Below are 17,027 nucleotides of genomic sequence, written 5' to 3' on the forward strand. Positions count from 1 at the left end.
TAGATTTTAAATACAAACAGATTTACTTTAAATTCAAAGTCACCAAATACCCACAAATTAGGCAGATACAGTAAAGAAATGAGAAATGACTTCAATGTTAAAAGCCATTTACATCACAGACCTGTGAGTCAACATCCCGCCCTCTGAGTACTGCTTCCGCTGACACCAAACAGATCCGTTTTGGATTGTTTCAGATTTGTCATCACAGGGCAAGCCTGCAGTATGAATAGCTGCAGACGCAGGTTGTTTCATATAGAGGGGCACTTAACAGTACAATCATTCTGCACCAGGAGCCTCACATCACTACTCTGTGCTGCTGGGGACCCTGCTCCTTCCACTATATAACTCCCAGTCTGTGGCTTCCTGCTGCCTCCATTCCCCTCATCATATCATGTCACTGCCCCTGTCACATGCAGCCCTGTCCTCACTAACACATCACTCATCTCCTGATATACTCTGTGCTGCTGGGGGACCCTGCTCCTTCCACCATATAACTCTCAGTCTGTGGCTTCCTGCTGCCTCCATTCCCCTCCTCACATCATGTCACTGCCCCTGTCACATGCAGACCTGTCCTCACTAACACATCACTCATCTCCTGATATACTCTGTGCTGCTGGGGACCCTGCTCCTTCCACTATATAACTCTCAGTCTGTGACTTCCTGCTGCCTCCATTCCCCTCCTCACATCATGTCACTGCCCCTGTCACATGCAGCCCTGTCCTCACTAACACATCACTCATCTCCTGATATACTCTGTGCTGCTGGGGACCCTGCTCCTTCCACTATATAACTCTCAGTCTGTGGCTTCCTGCTGCCTCCATTCCCCTCCTCACATCATGTCACTGCCCCTGTCACATGCATCCCTGTCCTCACTAACACATCACTCATCTCCTGATATACTCTGTGCTGATGGGGGACCCTGCTCCTTCCACTATATAACTCTCAGTCTGTGGCTTCCTGCTGCCTCCATTCCCCTCCTCACATCATGTCACTGCCCCTGTCACATGCAGCACTGTCCTCACTAACACATCACTCATCTCCTCATATATTGGTTGCAAAACTGTGCACACCCCAGAAGAGCAGGAGATTATTGAATACAACAAGGTGCTCAGACCCAGTTTCCATAGACCTCCATTGTAGTGTTAAGACTTCTCCACGCAAAACTAAATAGATCTAAAAGGAAGCCAACGCTTGTCGGAAAGTGTGTGTCACGTGATTTTATGGACGATCAGCATTTAAGTGTGCTTAACCAAAACACAGAAAAAGGTTATGTAAAACCAGGGGATAGGGTCCCACTGAAATGCATTAGGAAATGATTGTACAGGAAAAAGTGTAAATTCCTGGAAAGTGTGAAACCAGGGAATCTAAAATAGGGACCCGACAGTCTTTGCAGTTTCCAGAGAAAGGTTAAGAACTTCTAGATTAATATCCGTGACCACCGCCATTATTATTCAACTTTGAATTATCCCATCATAAATAATTAATCTAAACTCTATAACAAAAAGATGTATCATCACCAATGTCACTTCTCACAGCGATAAACAAGGAAAGATATTTGATTTTTGCTCTTTGAAAATCACTTGTCTTTTCCTGGTTAATGAGTATGGAGCGCACACACAGGGGTCAGAGGTGAAGTCCGGGTAAAACCATATTGTGATTTCAGTCAGAGACTTTGAGATCTACCAATATCGCCGTTATAAGGGTCTCTCAATGCGGTTAGGTTAAGCGACTGATAAAGTGAATATAAATGGTTAGGAGGTTTCTGTGCATAAAAATATATAGTTGATATAAATACGGGTCAATGTGAAGATCAGTCGGTAGATTTGAAGAGTAAAGAGCATTACCATTGGGTTACATCGGTATTACAACTAACACAGAACCTGACTCCATACAGACATTTACACTCGCGCTACACTAGGAATATTTAAGTCACTTAAGTAAACAGAATGTGCTTTAATGTAATTGTAGGCAATTAATCTCACAATACTAACGTTGGCACCAGGGTCCCAGTTCAGGGCGGGCTGGGCCGTATTGCGAATTCTAGCAGCGAGCTGCAACATCATCAAGGCAAAGAGGACGGGCAACAAGGGGCAGCCTTGTTCTCGTACCTTTTTTAATAGTAAATGAGGGGGAGGCACAGTCATTAGCGAGGACCTAGACGATGGCGTTGAAGTACGGAGAGGCGATGCCGTGGATAAAAGGGGCTTTTGAAACCGGCAGTGGAAAAAACTTGACGCATAAAGGGCCAAGAAACTCTGTCGAAAAGCTTTTTCCGCATCGGGGGCAACCACCAGAATGGGGGTGTTTGTTTTTTTGTGGCACAAATTAAACTAATGGCTTTTCGCGTGTCATCCACGGTTTGTCGACTGGGGATAAAACCCACTTGATCCGGACGAACTAACGAAGGAATAACCCGAGCTAGTCTAGTAGTTAAGAGTTTGGCAACTAGTTTGAGGTCAACATTTAATAGGGCGACAGGTCACAATTGGTGTTTGATGTGGGGTCCTTACTCTCTTTAGGGAATTACTACAATATTGGCTTTGGTGGTGGCCCCGTGGAATTTCTTGCCAAGAAGAATGGAATTAAACAGGTCTAGGAGTAGGGGTTTAATAAACATTTTTTATTGAAGCAAAGAGAAAAAATAAACCCAACACAAACAAAACGGACACGATTCAAATATCCAAAATACTGCATTCAAAAACCATAGGGTCAATAGAACAAAGCAATTATTGGAGCCCGTTTTATTAACGTCTGTGATGTGTACTGCGCCACTAAAAAAAGTTTAAAAAGCAAGAAGATTAGTGTTATTGATTTGCACCCCTTCCCCCAGTATTCAGATATACTCTAGCAGCGTGGGTGGGGAGTTTTTTGTTTTTTTTGGAGTTTGGATCAATACGATCTTGGCCATTGGTCAGATTTTGCTAATGAGACACTGAGTCCCACATACCCTCAGCAAGAACACACATTACACAAAGTCTACAGAGAGCAGAGAGCATCCAGAACAGATTATCTCTGGGGGACGAGAGGCTCTAATAATGACCATGAAGATCTACTGCTTTCTCCTGGCTGCCTTCCTGGCTACGGTGACCGGTAACCCTGCACAGACGGAGGACTCCATCCCAACACAGGAGAACTTTGATCTCACAAGGGTAAGATCACGAAGATCAACATTGTATAAAAATAAATGTAATATTGCTTTTTTTTTTTTTAACAATTCATATAACTTGTTATTATTTTTCTCTATCGTATGGTAGTGAAAACAGAAGGCAGGGGAATGCATAAGCCCAAGCTAGTAGCTCTTTAAATTGACTTCATACAGGTTGGTTGATTGCTCCAGCAGACATGCAGGTTACAAAATTGTTTAATGAAGGCTGTATTTCCACCAGAGGGCAGCAGATAATAGAATGATAACCTCCAAGTTATTTCGTTATTTGACAATACGAATTTAAAGGGATTTTACATTTTAATATAGAATTTGACCAATCCCCTGCCTTCCCATCTGCTGGTGTCCTGGCTGTGACGTGCAGCGGGGATCTGTCTTGATCACCTTAAGTTACTTATGGGTGTCTCCAGAGCAGGCGATCCTCCAATCAGCAGCTGGCTTTCATCCGCAGCATTGCATTGGATCTCAACTGCTCTGGAAAAAGTCACGCAAATGCTGATCAGCAGAGATTCCGGCTGTGGGTCTGAGTAATTAAGGAGAGCAAAGCTAAAAAAAAAAAAAAAATGAAAAAAAAAATGAGTAAATTTGATATGGGACAAACCATGTTACAATGTAAGGGGTGCAAATTAGTTTATTATTTTGCACCTAAGTTAAATACTGTCTGTTTTCCATGTAGCACACAAGTACTTCATAGCTTTATTTTTCCACTGACATTTAAAGTTGATCTAGGACTTGCCCTACATCAATTATAAATCTGTCTCCACATTTTAAATTTACCCCCCCCCCCAAAACACAACATGGTCTTGCCCAGGTGCAAATTTACTCCTGTTTTTATGCTTTGCTCTCCTTAATGACTCAGGCCCTGTATTTCAGAGCCGGGACCCTATATGGTGGTTCTGCAGGGGAGGGACTCTTATAGCCAGGTTGGTTGTTTAAACTCAGAATGAATGTGGAAAAGCCTTTTAAACAGTGTAGCTGGGCTTTAAATGACGTTACGGAGGCGTTATGACCTTTAATAAATTACAACAACTCTAATAGTTATACAAAAAGGCACAACATAAACAAAAGAAATAGAATGGACAGGACCACACGCAATGTATAGCGTTAAGCGCTATTAAACATGAATGATAAAATACGGTAGTAAAAGCACTTGTACATGGCTCCCATTAGACTCCCCCCCCCTTGCGCAATTTTGCAATGTGCGAATTTGCGGCATTGTTCACTAAGGGGCACTGATGGCATGATTCACTTCAGAACGAGTCATCAAGCCCCCGACCACATCAGTTCATCTAGGAGGGTCCCCTGCTCTCCCGGGAGTATCCCGGACATTCCGGGAGAGTAGGATATACACAAACCCGTTGATAAGGAACTTTCCAAATTTAGTTAATGTTCAAGATATTAAATTCCCCTTTAGATAAACAAATAAATGAGTTTTCCTTATACACAGACAGAATGTATAATAAATACTTGTATATCTGAAACTAGGTAACATATAATAAACAGCATATTTGTCCAGTAGCAATCACCTCCTCTATAATAAATATTTGTACTGCTGCTCATAGCGTGTACGAGATGTACAAGTGATTTTTTTATTGCAAAACTATTATTGCTACAGATTACAACAAAGCAGCTACACTTCTCTCTAATGAGCTAGTGCATGTTCACAGGCTTCCGAGTGTCTTCCAAATCCCCCCCCCCTGCTGGGACTTGTAGTTCCACTGCCGCAGATTTCCTCAGCCTTGTCTAGATCGAGAGCTATTTCTGGAAGGACTATGGGGCTGAACAATGGGGCTTTTTTTTTCCATTTTGCCCAATACACGAAAGGGCTACTGTCTATTTAACAGGTATTACCTGTTCCTAGGATGACAATAACAGGATGACAGAAAATAATCATTAAAAAAATGCTCTATTCTCATATTTTTACATGTAAAGGTGTTTTGTTTTTTTTGTTTTTTTTGTTTTTTTTTAATATTTTGAATCTGTTTTTTCTCTCTCTCTATTTTTTTTATATATATTTATTTGTGGAACGTGAATGTGAGTGTCACTGGTACAGCCGGTTATCACTCAGCTGTACGCCCAAATTTTGGGGGTAAATTGCAGCATTTAAAGGATCTACGTCTCTAGGAATGGATAAAAGAAATAAAAGTTTGTCATATCCCTCCTCCGCCTTATGTCTCCATCAGATCTTCGGGAAGTGGTACGACGTCGCCATCGGATCCACGTGCAGATATGTCAAACTCTACAAGGGCAAATTTGACGTAGGGACTCTGGAGCTCAGCGAGAGTCAGAAGGAGAATGAGATCCAAATAGTCAGCACGAGGATGAGGTGCAAAAACCATCTTTCTACAATTACAAATACTCCCTAATTCAGTAGTACATGAAGATAACACTACAGACTGTACGTCTAGCCGGGTGTTCCAGGAATTGTCACTAGCAGAAGACATATTTAAAACATTAGTGATTAAACTATATCGCAGTTATGATGATTATCGGGCCTTATAGATATACGTGTTGGCAGATGGCTGGGACCGGCCAGAGCCGTAACTTAGAATTCTAGCGCCCTGGGCGAGAAAGACAAATGCCGCCCCCCTAGCCCTCAATTTTAACCAAATTAACCTAAAATATTCCTAAATTGCGCCCCCCTTCAGCGTTGCGCCCTGGGCGGTCGCCCCTGTCACACAGCCCTAGTTACGGCCCTGCCGGGTATAGTGGACACACGGGGTAATTATCTGTATATAATACAATATCTGCCACATTTTACAAAGCTAAATATCGGGACTAAATGAGCTGTGACCAATCGGCCAAACCCCACCCAATGCGCCCAGATCTGCCAAATCATGTCCACGGCTCCTGTTCTGTATAAAACATGTGATATGAGACAGGTGAGGCGGCCATCTTGGGCACCACATTGGTTACGATGGACATGGAATTGGATGGGATCAGAAACGAACCACAGACGGGGTAGACAGGGCTCCGCGTCACAAGCTTACAATCTAGAGGAAGGGGGGAATGTTCAGATATGGGGAACTTGTGGCAGAGGGTTATGGATGAGAACCTGGAAATGCCGGGAAGTCAGGTGGGAGTGGGGTGGGCCGAGATGGAGGTAAACTGGCCTGTTTGGAGGGACATGATGGGGTCAGGTCAAGATGTTAGAGCAGTGATGGGCAATTCAATATACTACAAGGGCCGCCCATTAACCTTCATTTCAAAACAACTTTGGCGCGGCCACTTGACCTATCCCACAATGCACCCACATGCCCACCTGCTCCAAAATTCCACTCAGATCTGCCACGTGCTACAAAATATAGCCCAATGGACACAGACCCCCACTTGTCACAAAATTCCCCCCAGATGCCCCCCTAGAACTCCTCATATGTCCCTCAGACCTCCCCCACATGCCCCCTTAGACATCCCCCACATACCCCCAGACCTCCCCTACATGCCGCCACAGACCTCCCCCACATAGACCCTCAGACCTCCCACACGTGCCCCCTCAGACCTCCCCACGTGCCCCCCCTCAGACCTCCCCATGTGCCCCCTCAAACCCCCCACATACCACCTCAGACCCCCCCACGTGCCCCTCAGACCTCCCACACGTGCCCCCTCAGACCTCCCCCACATGCCCTCGCAGACCTCCTCCATGTACCCCCACAGACCTCCCCCACGTGCCCCCACAGACCTCCTCCATATATCCCCTCAGACCTCCCCCTCGTGCCTGCTCAGACCTCCCCCTCGTGCCCCCTCAGACCTCCCCCACGTACCCCCTCAGACCTCCCCCTCGTGCCCCCTCATATTTTGCTTTTTAAAAAACTATAAGCTATGCTCTTGAACAACAAATAAAATAACAGGTAATTCACTCACCCTGTAACTAATTTCTCCTCGCAGACGTGGAAAATGCTCACAAGTCAACGGTGTACTTGAGAAAACAGAAGTACCTGGGAAATTTAATTACTTCAAGGAAAGTAAGTTCATAAACATTGCTCACAAACTGCTCTGACCTCCGTGAGGGACGTTACCGTACACACGACGGTCGTAGAATCTCCAATTTTCCGCTACACTTTAACACACACAGTTCCCCATAACTATTATTCTACTCAACATTTTCTTGTCCTCCCTACAGAATACGGAATGACAATCAACAATTACGTTGTCTTCACCAATTACAACGAGTACGCAACGGTGCTGATGAGGAAAACTGCGAAAGGTGAAACCACCACTACGGTGAAACTGTACGGTAAGTACTGGTGTGAGGACCTCACACGGCACCTGACAACATGATCTGCCAACCCAAATAATATATTTACATAAAGAAGTTTCAGGGCAATTTGGCCTCTATCTCCAGGGTCATTGTGCAGTAAGGGATCCTACTTGTGAGCAAATATCTCAGCAAAACAAAAAACTGTCTCTAAATCTTCTTTTTTGAACTTAGGACGCACCCCAGAGCTGAGGCAAAGTCTGATTGAGGATTTCAAGCAGTTCGCTTTGGAGCAAGGAATCGCCGAGGACAGCATCTTTACCCTGAGTAACAAAGGTCGCTGTCTGCCTAGTTTGTACCCATCAGAAACACAATGCTCTGTTTTAGCGCTGCGTCCCCCTCACGGTATCCTCTGTCCTTGCAGCTGGAACTTTTGATTCATCTAAGCAGCATTTTTCTACCAGCGATTTTCTCGCTGTAAAAATGCTGTGTGCAGCGTTCCCCTCCCGACCTAAAATACAAAATCTCCTGCGCGAGAGGGGCGACCGCCCAGGGCCCAACGTTGAAGGGGGGCACAGTTTATAAATGATTTAGGTTCGTTTGGTTAAAATTCAGGGCTAGAGGGGCGGCAGTTTTCCTTCTTACCGGAAGTGCTAAAATTTTAAGTTACAGCTCTGCCAACAAACATAAAAAAATTGCGGGGGGGATTCGCCAAGTACACATTTCACCAAAATAGCCACTGTTTATAGAGCTTCCCAATAAATTCATTATACAGTATATACAGCAAGCTTTATATATATGTGTCCTGCTATGGAGAAATCTACAAATCACACAACCCTGCAGAAATTACTTTGTCAGATTTTCCTACTGTTGGACTATACATGCACTCTTAAAAGCGTAATGACAGCCCCCTGGCCATATTGCAATACTGTGATTGGATCGGGGACTTGGCAGTAGTGAGGTGTACCTAGCTAAAGGCGTTATCCCAGGATTGGATGTGAGAATCATGTGATCAGTTGGCATTTTGCCCTGCAGGGCAAACTTTGGCCAAATATGCCCCCTGCCCCCGTTTGGCTGCAGAGTCCTCCATCCAACCGCATTAAAAAGTGCTCCTATCTCCTGTAAGCAACTGACAGTTTAGGGGTGTGTGTGCCTGGAATAACACAGCGGGAGGCTAATGTAAGATGCAGCGGGAGGCTAATGTAAGACACAGCGGGAGGCTAATGTAAGACGCAGCAAGGGGCTACTGTAAGACTCAGCAGGGGGGGATAGTGCTAGACACAGCGGTGGGCTAGTGCTAGACACAGCAGGGGGCTAGTGCTAGACACATCGGGGGGGGGGGGGGGGGGGGATTTTGCTAGACACAGCAGGGGGGGCTAGTGCTAGACACAGCAGGAGAAGGCTCAGATAGATGGTGAAAGTGAAGAAAATAATATTCTCTTTATTTTGTGCTCCTGGACAGGTGAATGCACACCAGGGGACATCGAGGTAACACACAGGGTAAGGTTTCATGCAAATACTCTCTCGTCTATTACAAGATATATAGTTAAGTAGAACATCTTGTGTTATGGGAGACGATTAATACGTCACACCGAATTCTCAGACCATTAAAATTAAGGGCACTAATATAATATTGAGCCTTAATTAGTTACAGGAATAAATCCATCTGGGGAGGTTTTTTGTTTTTTTTATTATTTGCCCCTCTTGCAGTGTGACATAGTTTGTCCGGGGGCAAATTTGCTCCATTCAGCTGGATTTGCTCCTATCTCTGATTGAAGCCCACGATGGTTATGTCTGTACATGGGCTACAGCCAAACATGAGATTTGTGGCCCATATAATCTGACCTGTCGTTCCAATACTTTTTAACATCACAGTTTACAGAATCGGATTATGGCCACGCCCTTCAAAAAGGGTGTGTGGCTGCATAATGTTAGGGGCGTGTCCACATCACAAAGGGTGGGGACAGTCACACATGAATAACACACACAGGAGGTCTTTGAGATGAGAGAATTAAGGGACAGAGACAAAGACAACGGCTCCTTAGTGAATATTAAACTCTGCCAGCAAACGGCACATCAAATCCTGCAACAAGATTATTGCTATTATACATTTGTCTTCTTATATTTACATATTAGACAATTACAGGGGGACATTATAAAATAAAAAAAAAAGTGTTAAGGTGCCTTTAACAACAAATAACAGAATTATAGTCTGTCGACAATAGGTTTTCAGTCTGGAGCAGGCCCGTAGAGAAAGGCTCCTCGTCTGACAAACTTACATTAATACCCATTACAGAAGATAGATATTGGTCATAATAAATTCTCAGTATAATTACACCAGGTCGATCAACACAAATATTATAGATAGTAGATTATAAACCCTGCTACGGCCACTCGTACAAGGGTTCAACTTGTCACTAAGGTGCTATGGGAAATGTAGCTGTACGATAGAAGTGAACAGGAAGGATTGAACATGGAATGTTCTAAACACGATTGATTCATATTCACAGAGAACCCAAAGAGCAGTCGATAAAGAGGAAGAGGAAGGGTCCGGAGGATTGGATAACTCCCCATTCATCAAAAACAGGGCAGGTGGGTGTAACATCATCAGGGACATGGGAGAAATGCACGGGGTCAATATGACGCGTTTCGCATTGACTCGTCATCTTCAGAAGAAAGATCTGGGGGGGGGGGGGGTGCCTTACTCTCCCGGAAGTCTATGAGGATTCCCACGAAATTCAGGAATCTCCCAGACTTTCCTGGAGCGTAGGGTAAGTATGGGTGAGATAGGGACATCTGGAAAAATGCGTTGTACATCAATATATCTTGCAGGAGTGCCCAGAAGGTTGAATGTTGTTAATCTGCATTGTGGGACATAGTCAGGGAATGTGTTTTTCGATATGTGATGTATTTTCTGCTTATCGATATCCAATCTGTGGCCTATGAGCCAGATGTGGACCTCCAATACTTTATTTGGCCTCTGTCTCTCCGGACGACATCCATAGACTATACGATATAACCTTTTTTTCTTTATAATATTCATCCTGCAAACACACTTATAATATACAGACACCATTGCTTTAAATGTTACCTCTCTAAATGGCACCTTTTTTTTTGCCCAGGCTCTTGTCACGTGGCCCCAGCGGCTGGCCCCTGCCTAGGATCCAAACTCCGCTACTTCTACAATTCATCTTCCATGGCCTGTGAGACGTTCCGTTACGGCGGCTGCCTCGGAAACCACAATAACTTTGAGACGGAACGATACTGTCTTCAGACGTGCAGAACGGAGGGTGGGTATATGTAAGAGGCTTTGCTACACCCCACGATCACACTATATGGCTCATACTCAGGCTTCATTCATTCAAGCAACATGTCCTCTCTCACCAAAAATATCCATGGCCCATAGGCTAAATGAGTGACTGTATAGAATTAGAAACCAAGTGGCCATAATATAGGACAGAAAGTACAGGAAAGACAGACAGGGATTAAAGCAGAAATCCTACATCCGATAGCTCTTTTTCTTAGCTATTCTCCAACAAATCAATATCTCCTTTTTAAAAGCTCTCTGGTTGGCAAACAAAAATGGCTGTTAGACACAGTCAGTCTGCTACACAGACACAGGCTCAAACCACCCAGCGTGTCATGTGATGGCAGAGGGGGGAGAAGGAGGATGTCACAGTGCAGACAGAGTTCAGAGGGGTGTTCCAAAGCCTCTCTGCTCACTACATCATGTGCCATGTGACTGTGGTTGCCATGGTAGTCCAGAACTATAAACCATTAATAACAGCCTGAAGAAAAAACAAGGGAAAATTGTAGATACCAACATTTCTCTTATACCCTGCCTCAACTGGTGCCAGGCGACAAGGGTGCCTTAACGGGTGGTACTCCCACCAGCGTCACTGCCTGCCGCTGTTACCATCTGTCCCAGGCTGACCTCCTGCTCTCTCTTCCAGCCGCCTGTCGCTTGCCCATGGTCGCAGGCCCATGCAAATTATCCCAGACCCGCTGGGCATTTGACTCTACCCAAGGGAAGTGCGTCACCTTCAAATACAGCGGCTGCAGAGGGAACGGCAATCACTTCTACACGGAGAAGGAGTGCAAGGAGTACTGTGGTATACCATCAATTGGTAGGTACTGGGCGGAGAGAATACCAGCAGCTGCGTATTCTGTGGGTTTAGTTAATTTGTTTCTACTCTATCGTTTACTATAACCTCTCTTCTGTATGTTCTCTATTTTAGACAATGAAGAATTTATTTAATGTAGAATCGGCGGCTGGAGGATTATCTGCGCTGTTCAGTCTTCCCCCTTAAACTCTTCTGATGTAAGCGGGTCAAAGCCATAAAGACATAGGAGTAAAATGTTAGCATGTGAACGGTTTACTATTTTATCTATTAATTGTATTAGCTGTGCAGTAGGTGGCGGGGGCTTTATATCTGGTGGGGAACCCAGACACACAGAGCGCCCCCTCCGTCACGCAGAGTCCTATAGGCTACTGTGATTTCACAAACCGAATGTGGAGCCAGGGTTGTGGAAACCTGGCTCTGGTACAAACTGATTAAAAAATAAACTGCTATTGTGTCAAGTGTTTGTGTCTGCTAATAAACTTCTGTGTTATAATATATAATGTTCTCTCCTACTGGCATCTCTGTCTACGAGCTGTGATACCTTATACTGCAGAGAGAGTTTGGCGTTATGTCACTAACCTACCCAGGGAACTAACCATCATCATCATCATTTATTTATATAGTGCCACTAATTCCGCAGCGCTGTACAGAGAACTCACTCACATCAGTCCCTGCCCCATTGGAGCTTACAGTCTAACTTACACACACACACACACACACACACACACACACACAGACACACAGACTAGGATCAATTTGTTAGCAGCCAATTAACCTACTAGTATGTTTTTGGAGTGTAGGAGGAAACCGGAGCACCCGGAGGAAACCCACGCAAACACGGGGAGAACATACAAACTACACACAGATAAGGCCATGGTCGGAAATTGAACTCATGACCACAGTGCTGTAAGGTAGAAGTGCTAACCACTGAGCCACTGTGCTGCCCCCATCACTTAGATTAACCCCTCCTCGGCCGAGCCCTATCGCACCCCAGTACTGAGCCTATTTTGGTACTTTTTTGGGCTGGTCGCATTCCAACATCAACATCAGTAATTTGATTAAGTAAACACAAGTTATCTCGTTATTCTTCAGAAGACTATAAATTTTCAGAAAATACAATTAGTTTGTTTATACATAAAGTCACGCCCAAGAAAATCTATCCCAATTGCCCAGAAAAAGTGTGTTATTTTTTTTTAATCGAAATAGCAAGAAAGTGAACTAAAAGCAAACGTGTGCATTTTTACTCTCTAAACACCAAGAAATACCTTGTGCTTTGCCATCGACCCACCTTTCCAAAACAACAAAAATCAAGATTCTACACGTAGGTTTTCACCATAAAATCTGCACTTGAAAAAAATAGTGCATATTCTTTTTTGCTAGTTTGCACAGTCTTGAATGAAAGGTGTAAAATATGTAGGAATAATATGGTTATCCTTAAGCAAGGATGTCATTAAATGCCTCTTCCCCTGACCCCCCCCTACCATCAGGAAATACTGGTGGGGGATAGGGAAATATATATATATATATATATATTTTACTATTTATATGACCAAGTGTGCTATGGACGGGTGGAACTCTTCCTTAGCACTTTTGAGGTATGTGTGCACGACAAGTCCCACTCATTCTTAGCTCTGAAGGGGTTAATAAAGGGAATGAAAGAGCCAGGCCCCAGTTGCAAAGTAGGTCCAACAGGTACAAACGCATTTTCCTTTTATGCTTTTTTTTTAGTTTGCATGAAAAAAATAGGCAAAACAAGGCTTTCCCAGCGGATATGGATGGCAACAAAACTATGGATAATTAATGTAGGATTAATTAGTGGAAAGTAAAATTAAAATGAACAAACTGGAGAGGAGAATTAAGAGGGGGGGGGGAGAGATTTCTAATCGCACAATTGGTCCAATAACACATCATCATTATAAACCAGTGTTGTACCTAATTACACAACCACCTTACAACTTTTGTTGTGATAATCAATGAGTAGAAAATCCGTTTACATCAACCCATGATGCAGACACTTTTTTTTTTAACCCTCTGTTTCCTGTTAACATAGAAACAAAAAGACACTAATTGACGTGAGAATTGATTCCTTTGCCGAAAATGCACCAAAATAAACCCAGCATCCATTGGTTTTCTTTGAAGGTCATGTAATTAATGTCTACAATTAAAGGGGTTTCAATTGATTTTAAAAGAAACACTCCTGTCTGTGACTCCTGTCCATAGTTAGGTTAATGCAGCTTCCAGACAAAAGCTTCATCGTGAGGATTAAAGAATATTCAAAACAAATCCAAGAAAAGTTTATTGAAAAGCGCCAATCAGGGGGGGAAGAGTGTAAGAATATTTCAGACCTAATGTGAGAGAATATAGCACAAGTGTATTAATCTAGAAAATGTATATCCCAGGAGGACAATGAGCCAAATAAAACAGCAAAAGCCACATTGAAGTGGGTAATATACAAAAAAGAGCAGCACGGTGGCTCAGTGGTTAGCACTGCTGCCTCACAGCACTGGGGTCATGAGTTCGATTCCCGACCATGGCCTTATCTGTGTGGAGTTTGTATGTTCTCCCCGTGTTTGCGTGGGTTTCCTCCGGGTGCTCCAGTTTCCTCCCACACTCCAAAAACATACTGGTAGGTTAATTGGCTGCTATCAAATTGACCTTAGTCTCTCTCGGTCTGTGTGTGTGTGTATGAATGCTCCAATGGGGCAGGGACTGATGTGAATGAGTTCTCTGTACAGCGCTGTGGAATTAGTGGCGCTATATAAATAAATAGATGATGGTGATAATGATGATGATGATGATGAAATCCCATCCAGAACCTGTGACAATAGGACAATTGCTATTCACCAACGATCCAAATCCATCCAGATGGATCTAGAGTAATATTGTAATAAGGAACGGGTGAAAGTCAGAATAAACCCATTTTCATTCCATGATCTATAAAGATATGTGAAATAAGGGGTGAATATATATATTTTTTTTATAGTTACTGACGTTCAGACTTGTGTGGAAGTATGCTGTATGACCCAAAAGATTCTAGTAAAATCTTTGCCCTTAGAGCTCACACTCTAACACCCGAGACAGGAGTCGCCTCACTGCCCACTGCCCATTCTTCACAACATAGTGTTTTCCAACTTTGTCTATTGGTCGCCTTGTATAAATCCTAAGGTGTACCGCCTACAGAGCTGCCATGTCTTCAACATGAACCAGAAAATAGAGGAAAGTCAAATATTGGATTTTATCATAAACCTAAAAGCTTACAACAAACTTAGCCGGTTGCCATCAGAATTTGTAGTATTGTATATCAAAATGTATAAGCTCTTCCATTATTTAAATATACCTGTCTGATCTAAAATTATCCAGATATAATTATATATTTCACATCATTCTTAACATATCTAATGGTAATAAGGATTTTGTTATGCACTTGTTAAAGCAGTACCCAATTGTAACCACCAGGTGGCAGCAAAAGATCACATATTAAAAATCTTCCATTGGTTCCATTACATTAGTGCAGTTTATTCATTGACAAGAAAAGCGATGTCTCCAAAATAATGACCTAGATGGGAATCGAGTGAGCCCTGTCTGGTGGGCAGATTTAATTACACTCCACAAAACTCACATTTTAGGTTCCCAAGTCAGCAACTGAAGTCTGTGCGATTTCATCTAAGACGCAGAGTTCCTTGGTGCTGAATCTCTCCCATATGAACACATTGGAATTAAGGGAGAACGTCCCTGATCAGTCACACAGTTCGCAGCTGAGTGACACCCCGTCTGCCTTTCCACAAAGGATACAGAACTCAGGAGGGACTTCAAATATCACAAAGAAATTCCTGTAGGGGTGCATTATTCATTATAACACGCAATGAACAATGAATGCATAATATTACTGATGACATTACAACGTATATTAACATATATCTTATATGTAAAAATCATTGGTCTATCTGTCTGTCCGGTTATGCATTTGGACACCCCTGCAGAGATTGGGATGAGAGTAACACAAGGTGGTCCAGTTGGATCCTGGCCATGTTCTGGGGAGGTTAGGGTCCCGGTCGGACCTCCCGTTGGTGTACGCTGGGCAGAACATAGACCCTGGGAGCCTGTTCTGGTCCTTCCACTGGATGGATTTGGATGACATTTATTATAAAAACAAAAACGACACTGGGCAGCCACCTAATGGGTGTGTTGGAAGAGCTGCTAATTATTTCCAAAGATTGACAGTTACATCCAACTCATTGATAACTTATTAACACTATATATATATATATATATTTATAAAAAAATTCTCTCTCATCATTATATATTTAAAACTATAGCTGAATGGCTTCTCCCAACCTTCCCACGCAAGTGCTGATTGGACAGGCAGCATCAGGCGGAGTACCAGCAGGGGTACATTCTCCCAAACATAGGGCCTCACAGTCCTGTAAGTTTGGATAAGGGAGTAAGTTGGGTAAATATGAATTCATTTTTTTTTCAGTGCCGCTATAAATTTTAAGAAAAATTGGGGCACACTGTGACCAATTCGATCTTAAAATACTGTCTTACACAAATATTTCCCTCTCCATTGCAGTGGTAAAATAAACCGCTGTAGAGCCTTAGGAGGTAGATGTATCTAACCTGCTAAAAAGGAAAAGTGGAGGTGTTGCCCATAGCAACCAATCGATTCTAGCTCTCATGTACCTGGTATGTATCAGGTAAATGAGAGCTAGAATCCGATAGGTTGCTATGGGCAACACCTCCACTTTTCCTCTTTAGAAGGTTAGATACGCCCAATAATAGCTGAGGTGTCTGTAACACTCGCTGATCTCCCAGCTCGGATAGTACAAGGTCCATGGTCCGATCTTCGGCTCTTTATCTGAACTTACAAAGCTTTCTGAAGAAAAAGAAAAAAAAAAAAAAGGACTTTTGGGGTTTTGGGGGAGGGGAGATTACAACATCAAAAAGACCCCCCCCCCCCCCCACCTCCCTCCCCTTACCAAGCTGGGCCTATACTAATGTTTCTCTCTATAGACATCAATCTGGCCCCACATTTTCTGTGTGGCTGCACAGCATGAATGAGACCTTTGAAAAGTTGGTTAAAAAAAAGGGGGGGGGGGTGCGGGGTGGGTTTGGGCTGTGTAAAAGGGTTGGGTCTGTAACCCATTCAGTGCCGGGCAGCCACCAGGAACGGGGGGAAGCGATGGAGCTGGTTTATCTGGCTGGAGAACAAGTGGTGACCGGGATGGGGGCAAAATAATGGCCGCAGTTATCAGGTCTATAGAATATTTTCAGGAGGAACGAGGTTCGGTAACTTGTGGCTCGTCCTTATTTTATGCACAAGAGATTTTGGGTTTATTTCCTGCTCAGAGTGGACCTGAACCTGTGGGGAACTGGCCATAAAGCACCTGATTTATATATGTGACAGGAAACACAAACTTCCCCTAAATAACCACAATCCTCCACTGAACAGGTGCAATGACACGGACCACACTCACTGACATGATCATTGGTTCAGAAAGTAACAGACAGCACAAGGGAAGTGGTACTGTGCAGTCTACATATACAT

General features: G+C 43.5%; 1 protein-coding gene across 1 annotated transcript; it reads left to right on the forward strand.

Annotated features, from left to right (window-relative positions):
- Nucleotides 1-2,939: 2,939 nt before the first annotated feature.
- Nucleotides 2,940-11,940, forward strand: AMBP (alpha-1-microglobulin/bikunin precursor). The gene is made up of 10 exons (XM_075185404.1): nucleotides 2,940-3,149; nucleotides 5,347-5,489; nucleotides 7,049-7,125; nucleotides 7,284-7,397; nucleotides 7,593-7,694; nucleotides 8,821-8,858; nucleotides 9,869-9,950; nucleotides 10,481-10,648; nucleotides 11,312-11,485; nucleotides 11,597-11,940. Exons 1-10 carry the CDS (start codon nucleotides 3,036-3,038, stop codon nucleotides 11,614-11,616), a joined length of 1,032 nt encoding a protein of 343 aa, XP_075041505.1. The 5' UTR covers nucleotides 2,940-3,035; the 3' UTR covers nucleotides 11,617-11,940.
- The last annotated feature ends 5,087 nt before the right edge of the window (nucleotides 11,941-17,027 follow it).

This window comes from Mixophyes fleayi, chromosome 9 (assembly GCF_038048845.1).
Source record: "Mixophyes fleayi isolate aMixFle1 chromosome 9, aMixFle1.hap1, whole genome shotgun sequence".
NCBI classification, from domain to species: Eukaryota; Metazoa; Chordata; class Amphibia; order Anura; family Limnodynastidae; genus Mixophyes; species Mixophyes fleayi.